The sequence below is a fragment of the Emys orbicularis genome, chromosome 1 (assembly GCF_028017835.1).
Source record: "Emys orbicularis isolate rEmyOrb1 chromosome 1, rEmyOrb1.hap1, whole genome shotgun sequence".
Classification (NCBI taxonomy): Eukaryota; Metazoa; Chordata; order Testudines; family Emydidae; genus Emys; species Emys orbicularis.
Genome location: NC_088683.1, coordinates 151,957,270 through 151,978,450, shown reverse-complemented (window position 1 = coordinate 151,978,450; position 21,181 = coordinate 151,957,270). Strand labels below are relative to the sequence as shown.

Sequence of the window (21,181 nt, the reverse complement as noted above, 5' to 3'; positions counted from 1 at the left end):
CAATAACACAAGAGGTTAGGGCCTTGTTGTACGGTCTCTGCTGATCAGTGCAGGCTGCAGAGCCAGGCTTCCCAAGTGTGTTTTCATTTCTGAACTAGAAGAAAAGCTATTTAAAAAAAACAAACGAGTGGGTTTGTTAACCTGGCCCTGCCGAGGCAGAGGCGTGGCCGGCTGACGAAAGTGAATGACAGTGTCAGGTACTTGGACCCTCAGTGATGAGCACAGCATATGAAACTGAACAGAATGGGGAAAAAGGGATAGCAAAACTCAAAAGGCTGTGTCTGTTTCTCCTCCCTGTCTCTGTCAGGACTTCATCCCAAACCCACCTGTCTCAGGCCCTGTCTACACTACAAAATTAAGTCAACTAAAGTTAAGTTGCCGTAAATAAAGCGATGCTCCATGTCCATACTTGTGCCTTCTCTTGGCAGTGCGTGTCCTCACCAGGAGCACTTCCACCAACTGAAGTGGGGTGTCGTGGGACACAGACAGCTAGAGCCTGGCAGCCCTCGGACTGAAAGCCTCTGCTTTAGGCATATCTGGCCCCCACCCAGCTGTTAGAAAGGTGCTGACAGCTCAGGCTGTTGGGGGGCAGGGGGGCAGCTGTGAGCCCCTGCCAGGCTCAGTTTCACAGTAGGGAATCTAAAAGCAGTGAAATCAATATTCTTGAGTTTCATGGCTGCTATTATTTCACATTTCAGCTCCAGCTCTGGCTGTCTGCCACGGGGGGGGGAGCGGTGGTTCACAGCTTTGAGCCCCATGTGGGGAATCACAACTGGAGCCCTGCCCCCGCAACTGAGAGCCAGGAGCCAGAGAGGCAATGTGAAATAATAGCAGCTGTGTAACCGACAAGAATGTCAATTTCAGCACTGGTAGGCTCCCTGCAGTAAAACTGAGCCCTGCACAGCTCTGCCTGTCAGCCCCCGGGTGGGGAGAGCTCCAGCTGTGAGTCCTGCTGCTGTTTCCCAGTGAGGGATTGGTGGAGGAGAGCCTCAGCCCAGCTGGGGCTAACAGCCAATGTAAGTAATACAGCATCTGTGTAGATATAACTACATTGACGTACACACTATGCCTCATGTGGAGGTGGTGATGTCAGTGGAAGCAGCATTGCCAGGAAGGGGTTAGGGACTGTCACTTTCCACACTGATGGGTGCTTTGCTGATCCATGGAGGTGCAGGGGAACGAGGCTGAACCAAAGGGCTGATTCTGCCCAGGAGAGGCAGGGTGCTGCAAAGGTCGGCTGGGGGCTCTGGCAAAAGCCAGGAATGGGAGAAGTAGTGAGGAGGAAAGGGCAGCGCTGACTGAAGTGACTGTTTACCACTGATGGCCCCAACACCACTATAGGGCAGGGAGGGAAGCCCTGAGCTGGGGCAGGGGAGCTGAGACAACAGCTCTGAGGCTCCCCAGGCTGTTGAATAACCAGCACTGTGGAACAGAAACCAGAAGGAAGGAGGCAGCTGCAGAGCAAGGTAGTGTAAAGTGGCAGTTGCATTCCTGACCCTCAGAGGAGCTATACTGTCTCTCTCCAGCTCCATGTGCACTCCATTCCAGGCCACAGCCAAAGCCCCAGGCCTGGGCTAGATGCCCCCATTTCTTTAACCCAAAGCTGTGTCCAGCAAATTAATGGTCCTGGTGCCAGGGTGAAACTCCAGGCTGGGGAATGACAAAAGAAGATAGCGCCACAAATGGCCACACTGGCTCAGACCAATGATCTGTCTAGAGCTGTAGCCGGTCTTCCAACTAGTGCCAGATGCATCAGAGGGCCTGAACAGAACAAAGCAATTGTTCAGTGATCCATCCCCTGTCATCCAATCCCGTCCCAGCTTCCGGTGGTCAGAGGCTCTGGGATACCCAGAGGATGGCGCTGCATCCCTGACCACATTGGCTAATCGCCATTGATGGACCTATCCTCCATGAACTTATCTAGTTCTTTTTTGAACCGTTATACTTTTGGCCGTGACAACATCCCCTGAACAGCAGCTCTGGCATGACTTTGCCGCATACCGCTAAGGTGGGGTGTGGAGACCGAGACGCTCTGCAGTAGCGCTCTACTCTGATCCTCACAGATACCTTTCACCAGTCAATTGCCATCTGTGCAGCAATGACAATTCTTTAGGAACCATCTGGATCTCTGCCTGCTAGTGCCCCTCTCACTAACACCACATTGCACAGCACTGCACAGCTGCAGGGCCGATGGGCAACTCCTCCCCCTCTAGAGTGGACAGTCTACAAAAAGACAGATTCAAGAGATCTGGGGGGGGAGCTGCTGCAGTTCCAGGCGCTCCCAGCCAGCAGTCTGGAGCAGATAGTTTTAACTGCCCTTTGTGTTTTCATCACTGTATGGAAAACAAAGGGGGGGATCCTTAACAGGCAGAGCCCCACTTTCCTGTCAAGTAGCATGGGGCTCCTACAGTTCAGCTGCTCACCATCCCCATTAATATTTATGGCATTTCCCTTTGGGGCTGCCCTTGAGTTGGGGAACCTACCATCGCAGCGTTCTCAAAAAAAAACAAAAGGAAAGGAAAGTTCTAGTCCTTTTCCACATGAAGATCCAGAAACTGAACTCATCAGGACTGACACCGCCCCCAACCCTTTCAAGAGCCTAGAATCGTCATACTTTAACCCGACAGCCACCCAAATCTAGCCATAGCTTTTTGGCCATTGTGTTGTGGCAAGGCCGAGCCACTCATACTGCAACTGAAGGCCCCATGGCTAAAACAAGCTCCAGCCCAGCTGGCTGCCTACAGCTCAGACAGCTCCCCTGTAGAGCTGACATTTAGTCACAAGCAGGTCACTTGTAAATGCCAGAAGCAGAGGTCAAGTAGTGGCCAAATAAACAAAGTCCAGAAATAGCAAGAACAAGGGGCTGTTTTCTAAGTCCAGCTCTACTGCCTGAGGCTGATGAGTTGCCTGTTCTGTGAAATGGGGATAATACTCCCAGCATGCACAAGGTGCAGAGGCAGGAAAGTGAGTTTAAGTCCATAAAACCCTGCTGTGTCCACATGGTTAATTTCAGCCAACCCTCTCCTCCCCCGGAGGGAAAGCTAAACATGGCCCAGAACACTGCGAAAATCCACGTAGGAAGGAAGCAGCTTAAATATTGGCACTATGCAGAGTGCCCAGCAAATGTCCACCCTATTCCCCCTGCAGCAGGAGATGGGATGGGAGATCCTGTGTAGGCCTCCTATAGGAAAAATAATAAAAGGAGACCATTTAATTCAGAGGTTTGAGAGGAGCAGAGGGACCAAGGGGGCTCACCATCCTAAATCCAGTGTGTGCTGAGCAAGAAAGGCAGGGAGAGGGCTGTATTAAATACAGCTCTGTTTATCCAGCCTCCCAAGCAGCATGCTCTGCAGGAAGTGCTCACAGCAGCAGTCTTGCTGTTGTGGGGCTTTTTTCATCCTCTTGGCTCATGCAGCTGACAAGGCAGTGGAATCGGCTCTGTGCACGTCAAGTAATGGAGAACATATGTATAGATGAAGCAGGTGTGAAACTGAGATAAGAGGGTGCTTAGGAAGGGAGATGATGAAGCAGCTTCTAACCATGTAGGTCTTGCTATGAGCTCAGCTCCAGAGTGTATCAGGCTGGGATACAAGAGTGACCCTGCCCAAGTGTGCTGGCAGGAGAGCTTCATGCATTAGTTACGTCCATCACTCCCCCCTAACACAATGAGGGTTTCACATTCCGTCCCCCCTACCATCTTGGTCCTGGTCACTGCCACCCCCAAGCCCCTCTTCTAAACCAAAAGAAACACAGAACTCATTTTCCACACTAAACACACCTGGGACAAGTTTTGGTTCTTTTTTTTTACTTTTACAAACTTTTGAAAGAATCACTGAGCAGATAAAATTATGTGATCTGAGAGCCCAAAAATGGCAGGAGCCCCATGAAACCTTCGTTCAAGAGTTTTCCCATGGGAAAGGGAGGGCTGGAAGAGAAATTAACAAGAGATTCATTGAACTGAAAGCTAGGTGCTGGTACCAAAACAAAGGCCTCACAGGCTTGGCAGACACAGCAGTTACGATTCTAGTCCTATAAAAATCCAAGCACTAGCAGAGGCTGGGTGTGAATAACAGGTCCCCAAGGGCTCACACTGCCCACCCCTGCCCGAGTTTAAAACCACCAAATGGGATTTAATAGGACCCAAATGAAGCAGGAATTAAACTAGCCAACTGGTTAAGCCCAATGGCATAGATGGCTCCCAACACTGGGGATTGGGTACCAGCTTGGCCATTGCATTGGGAATTTCAAAGTACGTGAGAGAGAACAATCGGTGAAAACTAACAGGCACCAGCAGAGGGCCCAGGCAGAGGGAGAATCTTGGGTGAGGGAAGATCACCAAGGTCACTCACACATCTTGCTCTGCCAGTTGGTGTGAATGGTTCTAGCAGTTTCATTTCTTCCCCGGTTTGGTCAGGAGGCTGTCACTGTGGGGAGAGAGGAATGAGACATTATAGTCTGGAAGGCACACATGCAGGGGGTACAGTTTAACAGCTGATCCAGCCTGACATTTGGAAAAAAGTTGGCCTCCAGCCCTGGCTTCACTAGCATGTCTCTCAAAGCTCCATGAGCCTCCTGGGAGAGGTAAAAATTCAACCCATTTTGCAATGGCAGAAATAAAGGCAGAGGGAGGAAATGACTCAAGATCACACAACTAGACAAGGCCACAGCGGAAACAGAACCCAGGAGTCCGGACTACCAGGCCCCCTGCTAATGTTAACCCATTAACTAGGCCCCTGAAGACTGGCTGGCCTTCCCCTGTGTCACACGTGGGATTCAGCAGGGGGACAGACTCTGGGCCCAGGAGATCACCATAAACACTAAGTCTTTGAGGGCATGGAGGGAGTTTCAGCCTGCTTGGAGAAAGCCTATGGAGAAAGGGATCCTGTATGGAAAAATACCCTCCCCCCCACCCCCCTGCAGCAGCCAAACACACCCACAGTATGCAATTCCCATGCCAACTGCCTCCTTCCATGATCCCACCCCTCCTCAGTCTGGGCTCTCCACGCCACCTGCTTGTCTCCTCCACTTTCAGGAACCCACCCTGATCCCATCTTGGCCTGCACTGACCATGCTGCTAAAAACACTGATTCACCACCCATCTGGCCTCCAACCTCTCTCATCCATCCATGGTATTATCTCACTCCCATTACCCCAGTATTGGAGCACCTCACAGCGTGATGTATTTGTCCTCACCACTCTCCTGAGAGCTACGGCAGTGCTATTAGCCCCATTTTACAGCTGGCCTACATCCTCATAGGTCTTTAAGCACCAAACTCCCACTGACTTGCCCAAGGGCACACAGGAAGTCTGACAGGGCAGAGAATTGAACCCAAGTCTCAGGCTAGTGCTCAAACCACTGGACCGTCCTCTTCCATATGGCACACCCCCCTTGCTGCCTGAAACTCGGGGATACCCAGCAGCCCTGCCTCCCATGTGATGGAAAAGGGCTCACACAAAGTGATCTGTGCCTTACCTTCCTCTGCATGTCAGGAGAGGCAGCCAAAAAGAGAACAGAGAAAAACAATTAGATTTAACTTGATTTGAATCCTGAGCTTTAGAAATATAAGCAAGGCCCTCCCGTGCTATCCATGGACTCACCCCATTCAAGAGAAATGTGATTCAGAGGGACAAAGCTCCAGAGGGGTATCTCTGGGACTCAGAACACCTTTCACTCCCTCTCTATGTGAATGTTAGTTTGGGGGAAAAGGAGGAATCCATCTTCTGGAGCTATTTGGAGCCTCTATGACACCACTGCCCCCCTTACCTGGTGAAGCCCTCATCCTGTAGGTTCAACTGTAAATTATCAGCTGTGAGATACACACGGTTCTGCGACGCCGCAATCTGGAAGAGAGACCAAGTGAGGGCAGGGTGGCTGCAGTGGGAGCGAGTTCACAAAGGGGTGGAGTGAATGAGACCCCTCCACACAACTGCCACCTTGCGCACACATTTTTGAGTGGGACAGACTCTGTGCTGTTGAGTGTAGCCTGAGTCCTTGGGAGGGGATGATGTGTTAAGGGGCTTCCAAGAGAGGTTGGGGAATCCCCATCAGATTAGCAAACACCTGTGAGGGATGCTCTAGGTTTACTTGGCCCTGCCTGAGTACGGGGACTGGACTAGATGACCTCTCGAGGTCCCTTCCAGCCCTACATTTCTATGACGCCTGCTAACTGAGGCCTTGATATTTGAGGCTGCACCAGTTAAACGTTAAACTCCGTTTAAACACAGATTTAGTTAAGGTGGTGCAAAGTCATGTGTGGACATTCTTAGTCTAATTTAAACCTGGCTTATGTTGATTTACCATAAATCAATACAGAACTGGGTTCAGTGAACCAATATAAGCCAGGTTTACAACCAAATTAGGAGTGTCTACATGGAGTTCTGTATTGGTATAATAGCACATCTTAGTTCAAGTAGTACAAGTTTGAATAAGGACAAAGCCACGTCCCACATCCAGTGCCATCAGATTTTGAGAACTAGTGCTCATTTCAACTTCCCATCACATTGACCTTTGACCCCCAAGCAGGCATGTGCCCACTTTCCCAGACCGCAGGGTACTGGGGCCTCTGGGTGGCTGTGGCTGGGTATGGGGTGCTGAAGTTTGATATAGATCTGGCTTTACGGTGGGGGGGGTCAGCTCTCCCCCTCACACACCAAGATCACAGATCAGTACAGACAACCCCCACCCTGAACAGAAGGGTGGGGGTATAAAGGGACAAGGTCAGGAGGAAGCAGGTCACATTCGCCTTAGACTCATCACATGGCCTCTGGAATGGGTGTGGGGAGTGCAAACAAGTTAGTGAAGGGGAATGAGACAACCCTAGCCCCCTAACTCACTGTCTTGGAGATGTTCTGGGCAGCTCGGATCTTGCGCAGCTTGATATAGCCTGGGTTCTTGCTCAAGGCTTCACCAATGTGAGGACGACAGTAAGTTAAGGGGGAAATCTGCTAACAGACCCTCACCCAGCTTCCTCCTCCTAACTGAGTGTCACCGGATTCTCTCTGAAACAATGCTCACTGAATCAGCTTGACCTTTGACCTCATGGGACAGCACAAGCCTCCCCAAGCCAAAGGCAATGGGACTGAGTGGCCGTAGCTGGAAGTTTGATGTAGATCAAGTAGGTATCAGTTGGGAATGGAGGCTCCAGCCTATCACCAAGATCACAGGCCAATGCAGACGGCCCCCATGTTCTGCCCAGGGAAGGGGGACAAATGATAGAAGAAGGCAAGTCACACCTGCCTTCAATCCATCACATGGCTTCCAGTATGTGTACCGTGGGCTGAGACAGACTCCCAGAATCCCTATGTCCAGCACACTTCCCCGACCACACCCACAGGGCATGAAAAGGATATCATCTTGGCAGCTGTGGCTTCCCCCTCTGCCTGGACAATCTTCTGCTTCTGTTCCTGCTTGGCCTTCTCCACCAGGAACTGGGCTCGCTGGGCCTCTTGCTGGGCTAGGGAGGGAAAAGGCCAAAACCAGAGACATTAGAACCAGGTTCCATCCTTCCAAATCCCATGGCAGGATCCTTCCTACAGTCTATTCTCTGGGGCTCGTACTTCTCAGGACCTGAAGTTATGGTATCCTGGGCCCTTGCCCAGCTAGTCATTTACTTAGATTGTCCATTTTTTGACACAGGGACTGCCAATTTATGTGTTGGCAGTACCTAGCACAGGGAGGCTGGGGCCCCTGGGCACAACCACAATACAGCTACAAACATTAATAGTCAGGAACTGAGCGTAGCTCCCTGAAGCAATAGGAACTCAGGCTTGCTGCAGGAATGGAGAATCTTCTAGTCCATCTTCCATGACCAACCACTTTCAAATGCTGCCCATCAAATACACAGGTTCTGGATGCTGGCCAAAGGAGCCAGACTTTGGCAAGACCTGACTGTGATTATATCCATGTGATGTTAGTGCTATTCTAGACAAAACTTTCGGCACTGAATTTCCTTATATGAAAAGGAAAGGAATGGAACTGCCTGTGGCTAACAGTCCCAGTCGGATTCCAGAGTTCACCTGTCACAGAGGCAGATGGCCTGAGGATTCCAAAACAGAAGGGCCGCTCCTGCAGCACTCATCCCCTAACACTGTGCTGAGGCTTGAGGGCAGCACCAACTCACCCACTTGCTTAGCCTCAACAGCCGCTGTGTACTCGCGGCTGAAACTTAGCTCTGTGATGGCCACATCATCCAAGATGAGGCTGAAATCCTTGGCTCGCTCTGTCAGTTCCCGTCGGATTAGCAGAGAGACCTGAAATGAAAGAGTGGGTAGGAGGGGCAGGACTTTAACTCACAGATCTCTTCCCAGTTACCATTCCCTCCAGAGCATCATTGCCCCCCTCCCCTTCAACCCACTTCCTAGGGACCCTAGTTCCCAGTATCCTAGGCGATAAGGAGAGGATGCTTGGGCAGCACAGGACCCTTGCATAGGAACCAAAGAATTGCCAGACCAAGACCCACGGTCCATCTAGTCCAGTACCCTGTCTCTGACAGTGGCCAGGGCCAGCTGCTTCAAGGAAAAGTATAAGAAACCCTGCAGCCAGCAGATGTGGAAAACTGTGACCATGTTAGGTTTCAGCCTGGTCTCTAATAGTCAGAGATCGGCTTAAACTCTGAAGCATAACTTTTAACATCCCTTTCAAAATGTGTGTTGCCATTAACTAACTCTGGATAGTCCTGATACCTATATGAATAGCCACTCTCTTTCAATCCTGCTAAATTCTTGGCCTCAGTGACATTCTGTGGCAATGATTTCCTCAGTTTAGTCACTTTCAATGTCATTGAGAGTCCTCTTGTTCTTGTGTTCGGAGACAGGGAGAAGAGAAGTTCCTGATCTCTTCTCTACAGGGGTCATTATTGTGTAGACTTATGTCCCCTGTTATGTCTCCTTTCTAAGGAAACAATCCCAATCTTTTTGGTCTCTCCGTTTTTCCAGGCCCTGGATCATTCTCATTACTCTTCTCTGAACCCACTCCAGTCCCACAATATCCACTGGAGATGGAGTGACCAATACTGCACACAGTATCCAGAGAAGGCTGCACCAGTGATTTATATAAAGGCATTATGATATTCCCTGTATTATTCACAATCCCCTTCCACATGCCTCCTAATATTTTCTTTTTTGACCACAGAGGCTGATGTCACGGAGCTGTCTGTGTTGCCCAGGTCTCTCTCCTGAGCTGATACGGTTAATTTTGAATCCTATAAGGTGCAGAGGTTCAGCTTTTTCCCTCCACCATACATTACTTTGCATTCATTGACACTGGATTTCATTTGCCATCATGTGGCCCATTCCCCTAGCATGTTTGGGTCTCTCTGAAGTTCCTCCCAGTCGCCTCTGGTCCAGACTAACCCAAATAAAATCTGCAGATAAGAGTTGTTTCCTCACTGCTCACCCAGGTGCTTTACAAATCATGAATACATATATTAAACAGAATGGGGCCTAGTACAGTCCCTTGAATACCCAGTTGTTAACCTTTAATCAGATGCCAACTAACCATTTATTCCTACTCTTTACTTTCTGTCTTGTAGCCAATTTTTGATCTATAGCTATATGTTGTCTCTCACCCCCACAATGACTTAGCTTCTTTAGTAGGCTCTTGTGTAGGACCTAGTCAAAGGCTTTTTGGAAGTCTAAATAAATGTCAACCCTTTCTCCACTATGTCCCTTACATGTGCAAGTAATTCTGAGATGTATGAGACATGATTTTCCTTTGCAGAATCTGCGCAGGTTAGACACTATCAGATCATGAAATTCTAGGTGTTTTGTTGTTTATAATAATTTCAACCTGTGTGCCAGGCACAGATATACGGCTCACTGCATAGTAATTCCCCAGATCACCCCTCGAGTCTTTTTTAAATACAAGTACACCATTTTCTATCCTCCAATTCTCTGGAGCAGAGGCTGCTAATGAGTGTGTGAATATTTTTGTTAGCAGCTCTGCCACTTCATCCTGAAATTCCTTCTGTAACCAGCTGGGCCTGGTGATTTTTTGCCTTTTAAATTATCAATTTGGAACAGACCTCATCTTCACTACCAGGAAAGAACAGATCATGGTAGGAATCCCTCCAACATTCTTAGTGCTGAAGACTGATGCAAAGAAAACAGGCAACTTCTCAACCAAATCCTTATCTTCCTTAATTGTAACTTTAACCTCTGATAATCCAGGGGACTCACCAATTCTCTCAGGCTTCCTACTTCTGATATGTTGAAAGAATCTCATTTGTTTTTTGTCTTTCACTATTTGCTCTTCAAACTCTATTTTGGCCCTTCTAATTTCCCTCCTACACACTGTCTGCTATAATTTATGTTCCTGTTTATTGGCTTCATTAGGCCCAACTTTTGAAAGATTTTTGTCTGGCTTGAATAGCATCTTGAATCTTATTTGGTTATATTGGTTCACTCCTTGCCTTTCTGGATCCCTTTTAGTTCAACAGTGCCCATGTCTTCTCAATTATTGTTTTTATAAGTAGCATCAATTCTACCGCTTGGGATTTTACCTCCGTTACTTTTATCATTTAACTTCTAAAAGGGCTTTTTGACTAACCTACTAATTTTATTGAAATCTCCCTTTCTAAAGTTTAGTGTAACTTTTTGGTACCCTAACTGCCCCTAGGATGTTGAGCCTTATTATACTGTGGTCACTATTACTTAGTGACTCAGCTACTGTCACTTCTTGACTTAACTATCAGTTTCTTAAGACTAAAATGAAAGTATTCTTTCTTCTCTTGTGCTGTCTAGAACTTGCTTCTTGGAACAGCTCTCTTAAAATGTTTATCAATTGCTTCTCTAAACTTGGTCCCGTTGTGCTATTGGACCAGGCTGTGTGTGGGCAGTTGAAATCCCCCATTATCTTCATTAAGTTTTCCTGCCTCTGATGTTTCTCCACATTGTGCACTCAATTTCCTCTTTTTGATCTGGAGGCCAGTAATATATTCTTACATCTTGGGATTTGTATCCCTGGAGATTCAATGGTGTGGTCCTGGCCAATGAGAATTTTTATCTTGCTGGATTCTATAGAATCTTGTAGATACAGCAGTGCTCTGCCATCTCTTCAGTCTAGTCTGACTGACTTGTATAGATTGACCTTATGTCTCCTTCCTTAGGAGTTTACATTTGGCCTCCAGGATCTCTTTCCTACATTTCCCTGTGTCTCTGGTCCCAACATGTACCAGGACGGACCACGGGCTCCTCCTCACTCACCAGAAGCCAGTTGAGGTTTCTCATGGTATGTGCCATCATTGAACCTGGCAGGAAAGTGACTCTGACCCTGGTGCCAAAGGGCTAATCCTTCCACACTAGCCTCTGTCCCTTGTCCATCCTGTGCATCTGGGGTGGGAGTGTGGGGGGGAGTAAGCTAACTCCAGGCAGGCTCTAGCACCTCAGATCCCCCACCATGGGATAATGAACAGACCTGAGCTCGCTGAGTGATGAGTTGTGAAGCATTGAACTTGGCCACAACACTTTTGAGCACCTCGTTGACGATGGAAGGAAGGACCCGCTCCTCATAGTCCAGACCCAGGCGCTGGTACATTTTGGGCAGCTCTCCAGCATTGGGGCGTGAAAGGACACGCAGAGAGATGTTCACCATCTGCAGATCTAAGAGACAGAAAATCACATACTGACTACATCCCCAAAGCCCAGCCTGGCTCTCACCAGCTCTGCCAATACCCCTAAATCTGCAGACCCCAGACCACTACTCCAGTCCCCACTTTCTGCTAAAGTCTTATTCCTGGCTTGCAGCTCCACCCCCATTATTCCAGTCCACTGCTTAGGCTCCACAAATACCCTAGTATTCTACCATTGGGCTAATACAGAAACAATGGGCAAAGGACTGTGTCCCTTCCCCTGTCCTGGTCAAGTAAATGGTCTCACCTTTGGAGCCCGTTGGGGAGGAGATTTTTCGGGGTCGAGCTCGGATATCATAAATTATTGGATACTGAAACCAGGGGATTCTGAAAAGCCAAGGACGAAATCACATGTTATACAATCAACAGAGGTATCACAAAGGAGGGAAAGGAGATTGGGATGGAGAGTGTGCAACAGGAGGCAGGGGGAACAGTGAATCCAAGGACTGAATAATATTGGGGAAGAATGAAACCATGTTTAGGGCATTAGTTTAGGACCTGGAAGACCACAAACTCCTTCTCTACCACAGCCTTCCTGCATGACCGTGGGCAAGTCAGTCTCTGTGTGCCTCAGTTCCCAGACTGTAAAACAGGGATAATAGCATCGCCTTGCCTCACAGGGGCATGGTGAGGATAAATACATCAAAGATTGTGATACGAGGAGCTTAAATTCTACAGTAATGGGGACTAAACCCCCAGAAGTACCATAGGTAGATCAGTACTAATGGGGCAGCTGAGCTGTTACCTCAGATGTTTTCTGCTAAAAACTTTAACTTTTTCCTGTTTTGATGATGACATTACAACAAGTGGATTTGTTGTATTCTCTCCCTATTTTTTAAATCCAGAAAGTGGATGTGTCACACGTGATACAGTTATTTTGACAATCTCAATTTAGCTGTGATGTTGCCACCTCATTGCTACAAGTTCCTAACTTTGCTGCTGCCATGTGGCTGGTACCCTGCAAAGCTCTGTCAGCAGCACAGGTCCTTTCGGGATCTTTAGAATAGATAGGAGATTGTTTTAAATTAAGATTTAGGAACTACAAGAATGTCTCTGCTCCTGAGATTAAGGCTGCTTTTCCAAGAAAGAACTTACTGGGGGTAGCAGTGAAAGTCTTGGTTTGAACGAGGAAAAAGATCTTTTACCTGCAAGAGCAAATTAGCTCAAAAGGAATCTAGGGATGTGGATGAAACCCCATGAGTCCCCTCCCGCCAAGTACCTCTGCCCCTTACCTGAAGTGCAGCCCCTCGGCCAGGATCGTGTCTGGCTGGATCCCACCGATACGGTTGAAGAATATCGCCCTCTGGCCTCCTTCCACTGTGGGGAGAGCGGGCAGCAGTCAGGCAGGGCCGGGGGTGGAGCGCGGGCCGGGCCGGGCGAGTAGAACACCGGGGGGCGGGGGGAAGTGGAGCACGGGGAAGGTGTGCGGAGCACGGGGCCAGTCGAACTCACCGGTGAAGATCGACTCGCGGACCCCGTAGGCGACGGCGCCGGCTCCCAGCAGCAGCTTGAGGGCGGTGCCCATCCCGCGCGGCCCGGCGGGGAGGCGCCCCGCCAAGTCCTTCAGGTTCTGGGCCATGGGGAGGGAGCTCGGTCGGGCGCTGCGGGACGGACGGACAGATAGGCTGCCGCGTAAATCAGACAGACAGTCCCCCTCCCCCCAACCGCCCGTCCCGTCACTTCCCTGGGCCCCGTCGCGGACTCCTCTACGGCTGGGAGCTCAGTCCGCGCTCCCCGAACCAGCCCTCACCTGCCCCCACGTTGCCGCTACAGGAGGAGGAAGAGGGAGAAAGGACACCGGAAGTGTCCGTTTTCTAATCCCTCCGACTGGAACTGGTGACCGGAAGCGGGTCTACCTTTTTCCAACATGGCGCCCTGAGATTAAAAAAGCAACCGGGTAGAGGCCGTGCCCGCTTCAAAGATAGCGGACGGAAACAACCCTCGCCGCGGGGAGGCTGACGGGGAGCGAGGCACAGGGAGGGTAAATATCCGGACACAGGGCACGTGACATCGATGTTTAGGTTCTCTTACCGGAAGCAGCCTTTCGCACACCGGAAGTGCTAGGAATATGGCCGATTATTAGGCTCTCTCTCCGCGCCGCTGGGGGAAGCGCGAGGCCCCGGTTTAGAAGAGCACGAACTGTAGCTGTGACGCCGCTTCCGGTTCTAAGATGGCGGCGCCCACGCGGCAGCTCCGGAGACCAGCAGGGGACGCGGCGGCGGCGGAGACGGCCCCGGCGGCGAAGCGGCCCCGGGGGCAGCGGCGGCGGCTTCTTGTGCTTCTCGAGGGAGCGAGTCTGGAGACCGTGAAGGTGCCGGGGAACGGGGCTGGCCCTGGTGGGGACTCACCGTGACCCGCCTTGTCCTCACTCTCGCCTCTTTGGTTGCAGGCTGGAAAGACGTACGAGCTGCTGAACTGCGACAAGCACAAATCGCTGCTGCTGCGAAGTGGCCGCGACCCGGGGGAGGTGAGGCCCGACATCACACACCAGGTACGACCCCGTTGTGCAGGTCCTAGGGAGGGCCAGGTCGCTGTGCCAGCAATCAGCTCCTGCAGGAGGCGCTTATGCAAAAGCCACCCAAAAGGGAACGTTTTCTCTGGACTCCCTTTAACAAGAGATCAGCTTGTTCCTTGAAGCAGGATTGGCCCTTCCAAAGATTTTTCTTTTAAGTTTATAAATCACATTGCCCATGTAAACACCTACCTTTTTAAATTCTGCTGCAGCAGAGCCAGTGTGCCTTTTTGGATCCTTTTCTCACCACTTCCTCAGCAGAATAGTCCCGTCCTGCTCACTGTGCCCAGACCCTGATGTCTGAGAGTTGATCCTTCCTTTTAGCATCAAATTCTCTGGTGTCATGTGCTTCCCCCATTGTGTGCTTTCTCTCTTAAGAGCCTCCTGATGCTCATGGACAGTCCCCTGAACCGGGCTGGCCTGCTGCAGGTTTACATCCACACCCAGAAGAATGTTCTCATTGAAGTCAATCCCCAGACCAGGATTCCCAGAACCTTTGATCGATTCTGTGGTCTGATGGGTAAGAGGTTCAAACTGCTTCATCCCCATTCTGGCTCCCCACTTATGACCCTTTGACCCTCTAGCCTGTCTCTGTTTTATTATTTGCTTCTCTCTCCTCCACTTGTTTGAGCCCCTGGTTCAGTAGTTCCTCCCCTTAGGCTGGGGGAGGGGCCTTCAGATATGAAGGAGCACAGGATGGAAGGAAGCCATAAATATACAGGGCTGAAAATTTTGAGGAAAGACTCAAAGAGTCATATAGACTCAGACTTTAAGGCCAAGGTCTCAGCCTCAGGGGTGCTGCCCCAAGGGAAGGTTCTGCATTGGAAATTAGGAGGCTCAGACATGAAACTTGAGGCTTTTCCCAACTCAGCTTGCTGAAGAATAGGTACTCTAATGTTGGCACATGAAAATTTCCTGGTTCTCTTCTTCTCCTCCTACCAGTTCAGCTGCTACACAAACTCAGTGTCCGTGCAGCCGATGGGCCCCAGAAACTGTTGAAGGTAAAAGTTTCTATTCCTAACTGTTGAGGGGGAACTTAATGACTCTGTGGTGCTCTGTAAGGGCTGAGGATCTGTTAGGAAGTGAGCCTCTGCTGCTGTACAGAAACGTTGTTTTGAGCCCCAAGATCTCACCTCTAAACCTCAAGCTAAATGTGTTTTCCCCATGCAGGTCATCAAGAATCCAGTGACTGATCATCTCCCTGTGGGCTGCATGAAGATAGGCACCTCTTTCTCAGTCCCCAACGTGACGGATGTGCGTGAACTGGTTCCCACTGCAGAACCTGTTGCAATTGTTGTGGGAGCTTTTGCCCATGGCTCGGTAAGGGTAGTGGTGGCTGACACACCTCTTCTCCCATCACTGATTGCCTGGGGGAGCAGTAGACCTGTCATGGGAAGTAGGGGACTCTTTCCTTTTCAGTATAGATCATGGTTTTCCTGCACTAGAGAGGGGATGCTGTTGATGCAAGGCCTGTGCTCTGCTGCATGATCGCTTATGTTAAGGGGGTATTCCCTTTCAATTCCTCTCCCAGAATTGCACTGAAATTTTATGATCTTATGCCACACCCATGCCCACCCGCTTCACCTGGATACAAGATGTTATGAGTTAGTAGCTATCCTGCTTCAAGGGTGGGTGTATATCAGTTTTGGGTGGATTGCAGTACATAGTGTGACAAGTACTGGAAGTGCAGCAGTATTGTCAATGGTTGGGGGTATTAACTGACTGGATAGTAACATGGATTTCCTGCTTCCCCCTCATTCTTCTCTCTCCCCAGCTGAATGTTAACTATACAGAGAAGATGATCTCCATCAGCAACTATCCCCTCTCTGCTGCCCTGACCTGTGCCAAGATCACCACAGCCTTTGAGGAGGCATGGGGGGTGGTGTGAGCCCTCCATAATTGGCCCGGTGGAGTAGGACTCTGATCTTTCTAGAACTGGCAGCTATTTTTCTACTTGTGTGTGTAAAGAGCAGAGTCAACCTTGGCTGAAGGCTCAGCGATAGAGTTCAAGGCATACCGTGCTGAGCTTTCCTTCCATACAGGCTGCTCCCATGGTGAGAGGCCAATGGGCACCCCTCTGGGGGTGTTCTTTCTCCTTATATTAAAATTACTTTTGATAAAAATGCATTTTTGTGCTGTGAATTTTTTAACTGCAGGTGAGGAGAGATGCTAGAGGGTCTGTGCCTGTATTATGACCTTTGCTGCCATAAACCTATTCCTCAGCTGCAGTGGATAGCACAGTCAAGAGTAACTGTCACTCAACCATAGCCTGATAAACATGAGCCAGAGAGGTCTCCCACAGTAGATATTTAACATTCCTTGGACCTATGTTCCCTGGGGAGGAGGTTTCACCTCTCCCACTCACCAGAAAAAGCAGCTGAAGCAGGAGTGGGGAGGGGAAAAAAACAGGGAACAATTTTTATCTGGGATGACTGAAGTAGAAAATTCAGAGGTGGTTCCATCCCCACATAGTGGTGGTGTTTAGTGCTTTACAATCATTTGAAGTCAGCATAAAGGAGTGTCCACCAGAGGGCAGCAGAGAGATAAGGCAACATGTAGAGGGTGTGGAAAGTGGAGAGGCATTGCCCTCTGCACTCCTCACTAGTGGGTCTCTGACCCTGTACTCTCTGTTCCCCTCATCACATTGACAGAACAGTTGAACTTGAACACAGCAAACTTGACAGGTGATGCTTCAGCACAGGATGAGTCCATCCCCTGTGCCAGTTCACGCATGGTACAAACTGAAAGGAGACAACAGGCAAAGTTAGGAATAAAGCAGCCCCCATTGACATCGGTTATCCCTCAATCCTGACCTGCACCTTTGCTGTTCTAGGCCCTGCCCCACTCTGCAGCTGTACCCAAGTCTCACCTTTTGGCTGTTACTCTGCTTTCTTTAGCTTTTCTTTCCGTGGCACAAATGCTCTGCGGACGTAAGGCAACACAAGCAGTAAGGTGAGGAATATCATGTGGCCTACGAAATAAATAGAGCTATACACCTGTGTGGAGAGAGAGGGGATTAATGATTAGCTTGCATGGTGGTCTCTCCTGTCCCCCAAAATCTTGCTGCCCTTTCAAGGTTTTTGTACCTTGATCCACTTGTCCCAGGTAAAAAGGCAGAATGGCACCAGTGAGTAACCCATGAACATCCAGTGGATGGTTTGCTGCAGCACATAGTAGAGAGGCTGCAGGAAAGTGATGGAGGCCCAAGCACTCAGAACAGGAGAGTCCCGCACTAGGGTGATTGCCTGACAAAAAAGGAAGGAGTGGTCAGTATGATATTCCTACTGTCACTTGACATCTGTATGCATTACACACAGGGCCCTGTACATTCAGTGATCATAGACAGAATTGGCCTCTATGCTCTGAAAGATGTAGTGTTGTCAGACTGCAGACAGTCAAACAATGACTCTGAAAAAAGTTCAGTAGAGTTTTAATATGAGCCCTAAAGAGATTAGCTGTAAACTAGGGTGGTCAATTGCAGGTAATGCCTGCCATTAATAAACCACAATTAACACATTAATGACATACCTGTGGGCAGGGTGGAAGGCAGCAGCAGCAGGGGGCTGAAGCCCCAGCTTGCAGCTCTGGAGGTGGCACAACGGCTGGAGGGGGTGCTGCACTGGAGCAGCCTGCAGCTTCCCCTGGGGAGGGGGCTGAAGCCCAGAGGCCCCAGCCCTGACCCTCTATTTGAAAATAGCCCCCACCCCCCCAAATATAAATAAATGGTATTCTAATGTTGTTTTAACTGTGATTAATCACATTTTTTTAATCACTAGACAGCCCTACTATAAACTATTTCACTGTTGATAGTTTTAGCAGATGCAACCAGATCATGTGCTTGCAAGCTTCCCAAGTGTCCAGAGCCTCAGTTGCCCCCTACCCATATGCCAAACTGGCTTCCTCCCTGACATCTTCTATGATGGAATTACAGATTGTCCACACAGATGCCAGCAGTCTACTTAAGAGCAAACAATATGGTGTAAAATGCAGAAACATAAGGGACAGATCAGTTTTATATTTAATTCAGGTAAAGCTTCCAGCGTGGAAGTTTCCCAAAGTTACCACAGACTCCTGGGTCTTTAGAAACCATGGGGCCTTGGCTATCACAAGCCATCCCCCTGCTAATATACCAGACACAGCATACCTGTCTTTCAACGATGACTATAAGGAACTCCATTTGGAAGCACACAAGGTAGCCAGAGTGCAGCCCATGCCACACAGCCAGGAAGAACAGGGCCAATGCCTGTGACAGAAGCTTGTTACCCAAGAACTTCAGCCGTTTGAAGATGTAACTGGAGCCAAGAAGAGAAATTCAATGCAGTTGTGATTGATTAGCTCCTTTCCCCTCTGCACACTGGGGACGTGTTCTGAGAGACTGAAGGCCTCTGTGTCCCTTCAGTGGGATAAGCAGCACTAATGAGGGGAGGCCAACCTGCTGAGAGCACTCAAGTGCTGGGGCAGGTGAATACTTTGCATGACTGAGCACTTGTCCAACCAGGAGCTGGGTCAAGTCATTTCAAAGGGTCATGAGACGGGAAAAAACTTTCCATCACAACTGCTTTGGGGCCACATTGGAACCAGTGCTCTAGAGACAAAGGGCTTCATACTCCATTCCCAACATCCCTGCCCCAGCAAGCCCTCCAACTTCTGGCCTGGGCCTAGATTGAGACTGGTGCTCTGACTGTGAAAGGCCCCCTGCTCACCGAGCCACCCAGGCATTGGTGTTGATGTTGAAAGAAGCAATGGTCCCCGTGAAGAAGGGTGTTGTCTCGAATAACCAAACCTTCATGTTGGCACAAGCGTCCCACTGTGGTTTCCCATTCTCATCTCGGCCATTGTACCCAAGGCCAACGAGGATGCAGACTCCTTCCTGTGAGAAACTACACATATCAGGGAAAAGCAGCACCTCCTACTGGAGAAGTCAGAGTTGGGCAGTTATAGGCTCCTCCCCCACAATGGCACAATGCCTACTGTTGGTAATGGCAGAGATGAACTGCTACAAGTTGCCTCCCTACTGGCTAGGAAGGGCAGAACTGGGTAGCAGCAGGATACTTCAACTCCCTTGTCTGGCTATTATGTCTCACTCCCCACAACTGAAGCGGGGGGGGGAGGGGCGGGAGGGGGCCTCACTTTTCCCATCCTACGAAAATATGAAATGTCAAGAGTTTTCCACATTCCACAAGGAGTTTTGGGTTCACCGAATCAGCATTTTCTGATTAATCTATTTTGTCAAAACATTCCCAACCAGCTCTTTGTCACAGCAGTCCCTGTGAAGGAGGGCTGATCAGAGCAGCTATAAGGTTCCTTGCTCTGATGCATCTGTCCTAGTCAAGTTAAAAGGGGAGTTTTTTTCAGGGCACATCCCCCTTCTGGACTCACCGTGACAAGCCAACAGGTGACATATTTGTAGAGTATCACTTTGCCCCAGATCAATATGTAAAAGCATCGGAACCAGAAAGGCTGTTCCTGCAGAGATACAAAGAGAACCCAGGAGAAAAAAAAATGGTGGCTGAAAACTGTCCAGGTGTTATATTAGCTCTAGCACATCATCTCCTGGATCATGGAGGATAGTCCCTAGTGAAGCAGGCCAGTGGAAGGATTCACATTTGTGACTTCAGAGAACCCAAGAGCTCAGGTACCCTAAATACCGAGCTAGCTAGCAGTACTGAGACACAGACAGCACTGCTAGATCTGAGCACGTGAGGTCTCATCTCTCTAGTCTGATCTAGTGTTTAAAGGAGAGATGCTCAATTTTATATGGCTAAGAATAGTTAATCTCCTGTAATCCAACTATTTTACAGCCAAATACCATCTGGAGCAGTAACATAACAGCCACTTCAGAAGCATTTTAGGGTTAATATTAGGGCTGTCAAGCGATTAAAAAAATTAATCACGATTAATCGCATTGTTAAACAATAACAGAATAACATTTATTTAAATATTTTTGGATGTTTTCTATATTTTCAAATATATTGATTTCAGTTACAACACAGAATACCAAGTGTACAGTGCTCACTTTATATTTATTTTTTATTACAAATATTTGCACAGTAAAAAACAAAAGAAATAGTATTTTTCAATTCACCCAATACAAGTACTGTATTGCAATATCTCTATCATGAAAGTTGAACTTACAAATGTAGAATTATGTACAAAAAAAAACTGCATTCAAAAATAAAAAATGTAAAATTTTAGAGCCTGCAAGTCCACTCAGTCCTACTTCTTGTTCAGCCAATAGCTCAGATAAACAAGTTTGTTTACCTTTGGAGGAGATAATGCTGCATGCTTCTTGTTTACAGTTTTCAGAGTGGTAGCCGTGTTAGTCTGTATCAGCAAAAATAATGAGGAGTCCTTGTGGCACCTTAGAGACTTAACAAATTTATTTGGGCATATTGTCACCTGAAAGTGAGAACAGGAGTTTTCATTGCACTGTTGTAGCCAGTGTCGCAAGATATTTACGTGCCCGATGCGCTAAAGATTCATATGTCCCTTCATTCTTCAACTGCCATTCCAGGGGACATGTGTCCATGCTGATGACGGGTTCTGCTCAATAACAATCCAAAGCAGCTTTCTTTTGGGTTCTGTAGTTTCCGCATCAGAGTGTTGCTCTTTTAAGACTTCCGAGAGCATGCTCCACACCTCATGCCTCTCAGATTTTGGAAGGCACTTCAGATTCTTAAACCTTGGGTCGAGTGCTGTAGCTATCTTTAGAAATCTCACATTGGTACCTTCGTGTTTTGTCAAATCTGCAGTGAAAGTGTTCTTAAAATGAACAACATGTGCTGAGTCATCATCAGAGACTGCTCTAACATGAAATATATGGCAGAATGCTGGTAAAACAGAGCAGGGGACATACAATTCTCCCCCAAGGAGTTAAATCACAAATTTAATTAACGCATTTTTTTAACGAGCGTCATCAACATGGAAGCATGTCGTCTGGAATGGTGGCTGAAGCACGAAGGGGCATACGAATGTTTAGGATATCTAGCACGTAAATACCTTGCAGTGCCAGCTACAAAAGTGCCATGCAAATGCCTGTTCT

At 48.7% G+C, this 21,181-nt stretch overlaps 3 protein-coding genes and 1 non-coding gene across 6 annotated transcripts in view; 1 reads left to right on the top strand and 3 right to left on the bottom strand.

Moving 5' to 3' along the window:
• Positions 1 to 3,788: 3,788 nt before the first annotated feature.
• PHB2 (prohibitin 2) lies at positions 3,789 to 13,392 on the bottom strand. Of its 3 annotated transcripts, XR_010561287.1 has the most exons (11): positions 13,378 to 13,392; positions 13,080 to 13,228; positions 12,860 to 12,944; positions 11,875 to 11,954; positions 11,414 to 11,598; positions 8,121 to 8,250; positions 7,351 to 7,454; positions 6,835 to 6,912; positions 5,753 to 5,841; positions 4,350 to 4,418; positions 3,789 to 3,925 (listed from the first exon to the last, which is right to left on the bottom strand). XR_010561287.1 is itself a non-coding variant. In XM_065400575.1 (10 exons), the coding sequence occupies exons 2-9, from the start codon at positions 13,204 to 13,206 to the stop codon at positions 5,761 to 5,763; spliced, it is 870 nt and encodes a 289-aa protein (XP_065256647.1). In that variant the 5' UTR covers positions 13,207 to 13,228; positions 13,378 to 13,392; the 3' UTR covers positions 3,789 to 4,418; positions 5,753 to 5,760. The 3 variants fall into 3 exon arrangements, 1 of the variants encoding a protein (XP_065256647.1); XR_010561288.1 differs by lacking the exon at positions 13,378 to 13,392 and having other exon boundaries at positions 13,080 to 13,282; XM_065400575.1 differs by having other exon boundaries at positions 3,789 to 4,418.
• On the bottom strand, positions 6,508 to 6,761 carry LOC135873130 (small nucleolar RNA U89). Its single transcript, XR_010561080.1, has one exon. It is a non-coding gene; the product is annotated as a small nucleolar RNA U89 (small nucleolar RNA).
• A 405-nt stretch (positions 13,393 to 13,797) lies between the features above and the next one.
• Positions 13,798 to 16,255, top strand: EMG1 (EMG1 N1-specific pseudouridine methyltransferase). Its single transcript, XM_065420325.1, has 6 exons — positions 13,798 to 13,938; positions 14,017 to 14,118; positions 14,518 to 14,659; positions 15,082 to 15,140; positions 15,310 to 15,459; positions 15,914 to 16,255. The coding sequence occupies exons 1-6, from the start codon at positions 13,798 to 13,800 to the stop codon at positions 16,025 to 16,027; spliced, it is 708 nt and encodes a 235-aa protein (XP_065276397.1). The 3' UTR covers positions 16,028 to 16,255.
• Positions 16,256 to 16,530: 275 nt separating this feature from the next.
• The window catches only part of LPCAT3 (lysophosphatidylcholine acyltransferase 3), a 36,049-nt gene continuing 31,398 nt past the window's right edge, over positions 16,531 to 21,181 (bottom strand). Inside the window, exons 8-13 of the mRNA XM_065416275.1 lie at positions 19,519 to 19,605; positions 18,843 to 19,009; positions 18,284 to 18,431; positions 17,226 to 17,384; positions 17,009 to 17,135; positions 16,531 to 16,880 (exon numbers count right to left, since the gene is read on the bottom strand). Of these exons, the coding sequence (XP_065272347.1) occupies positions 17,019 to 17,135; positions 17,226 to 17,384; positions 18,284 to 18,431; positions 18,843 to 19,009; positions 19,519 to 19,605 (678 nt within the window). The 3' untranslated portion in view covers positions 16,531 to 16,880; positions 17,009 to 17,018. The remainder of the gene's footprint in view (positions 16,881 to 17,008; positions 17,136 to 17,225; positions 17,385 to 18,283; positions 18,432 to 18,842; positions 19,010 to 19,518; positions 19,606 to 21,181) is intronic.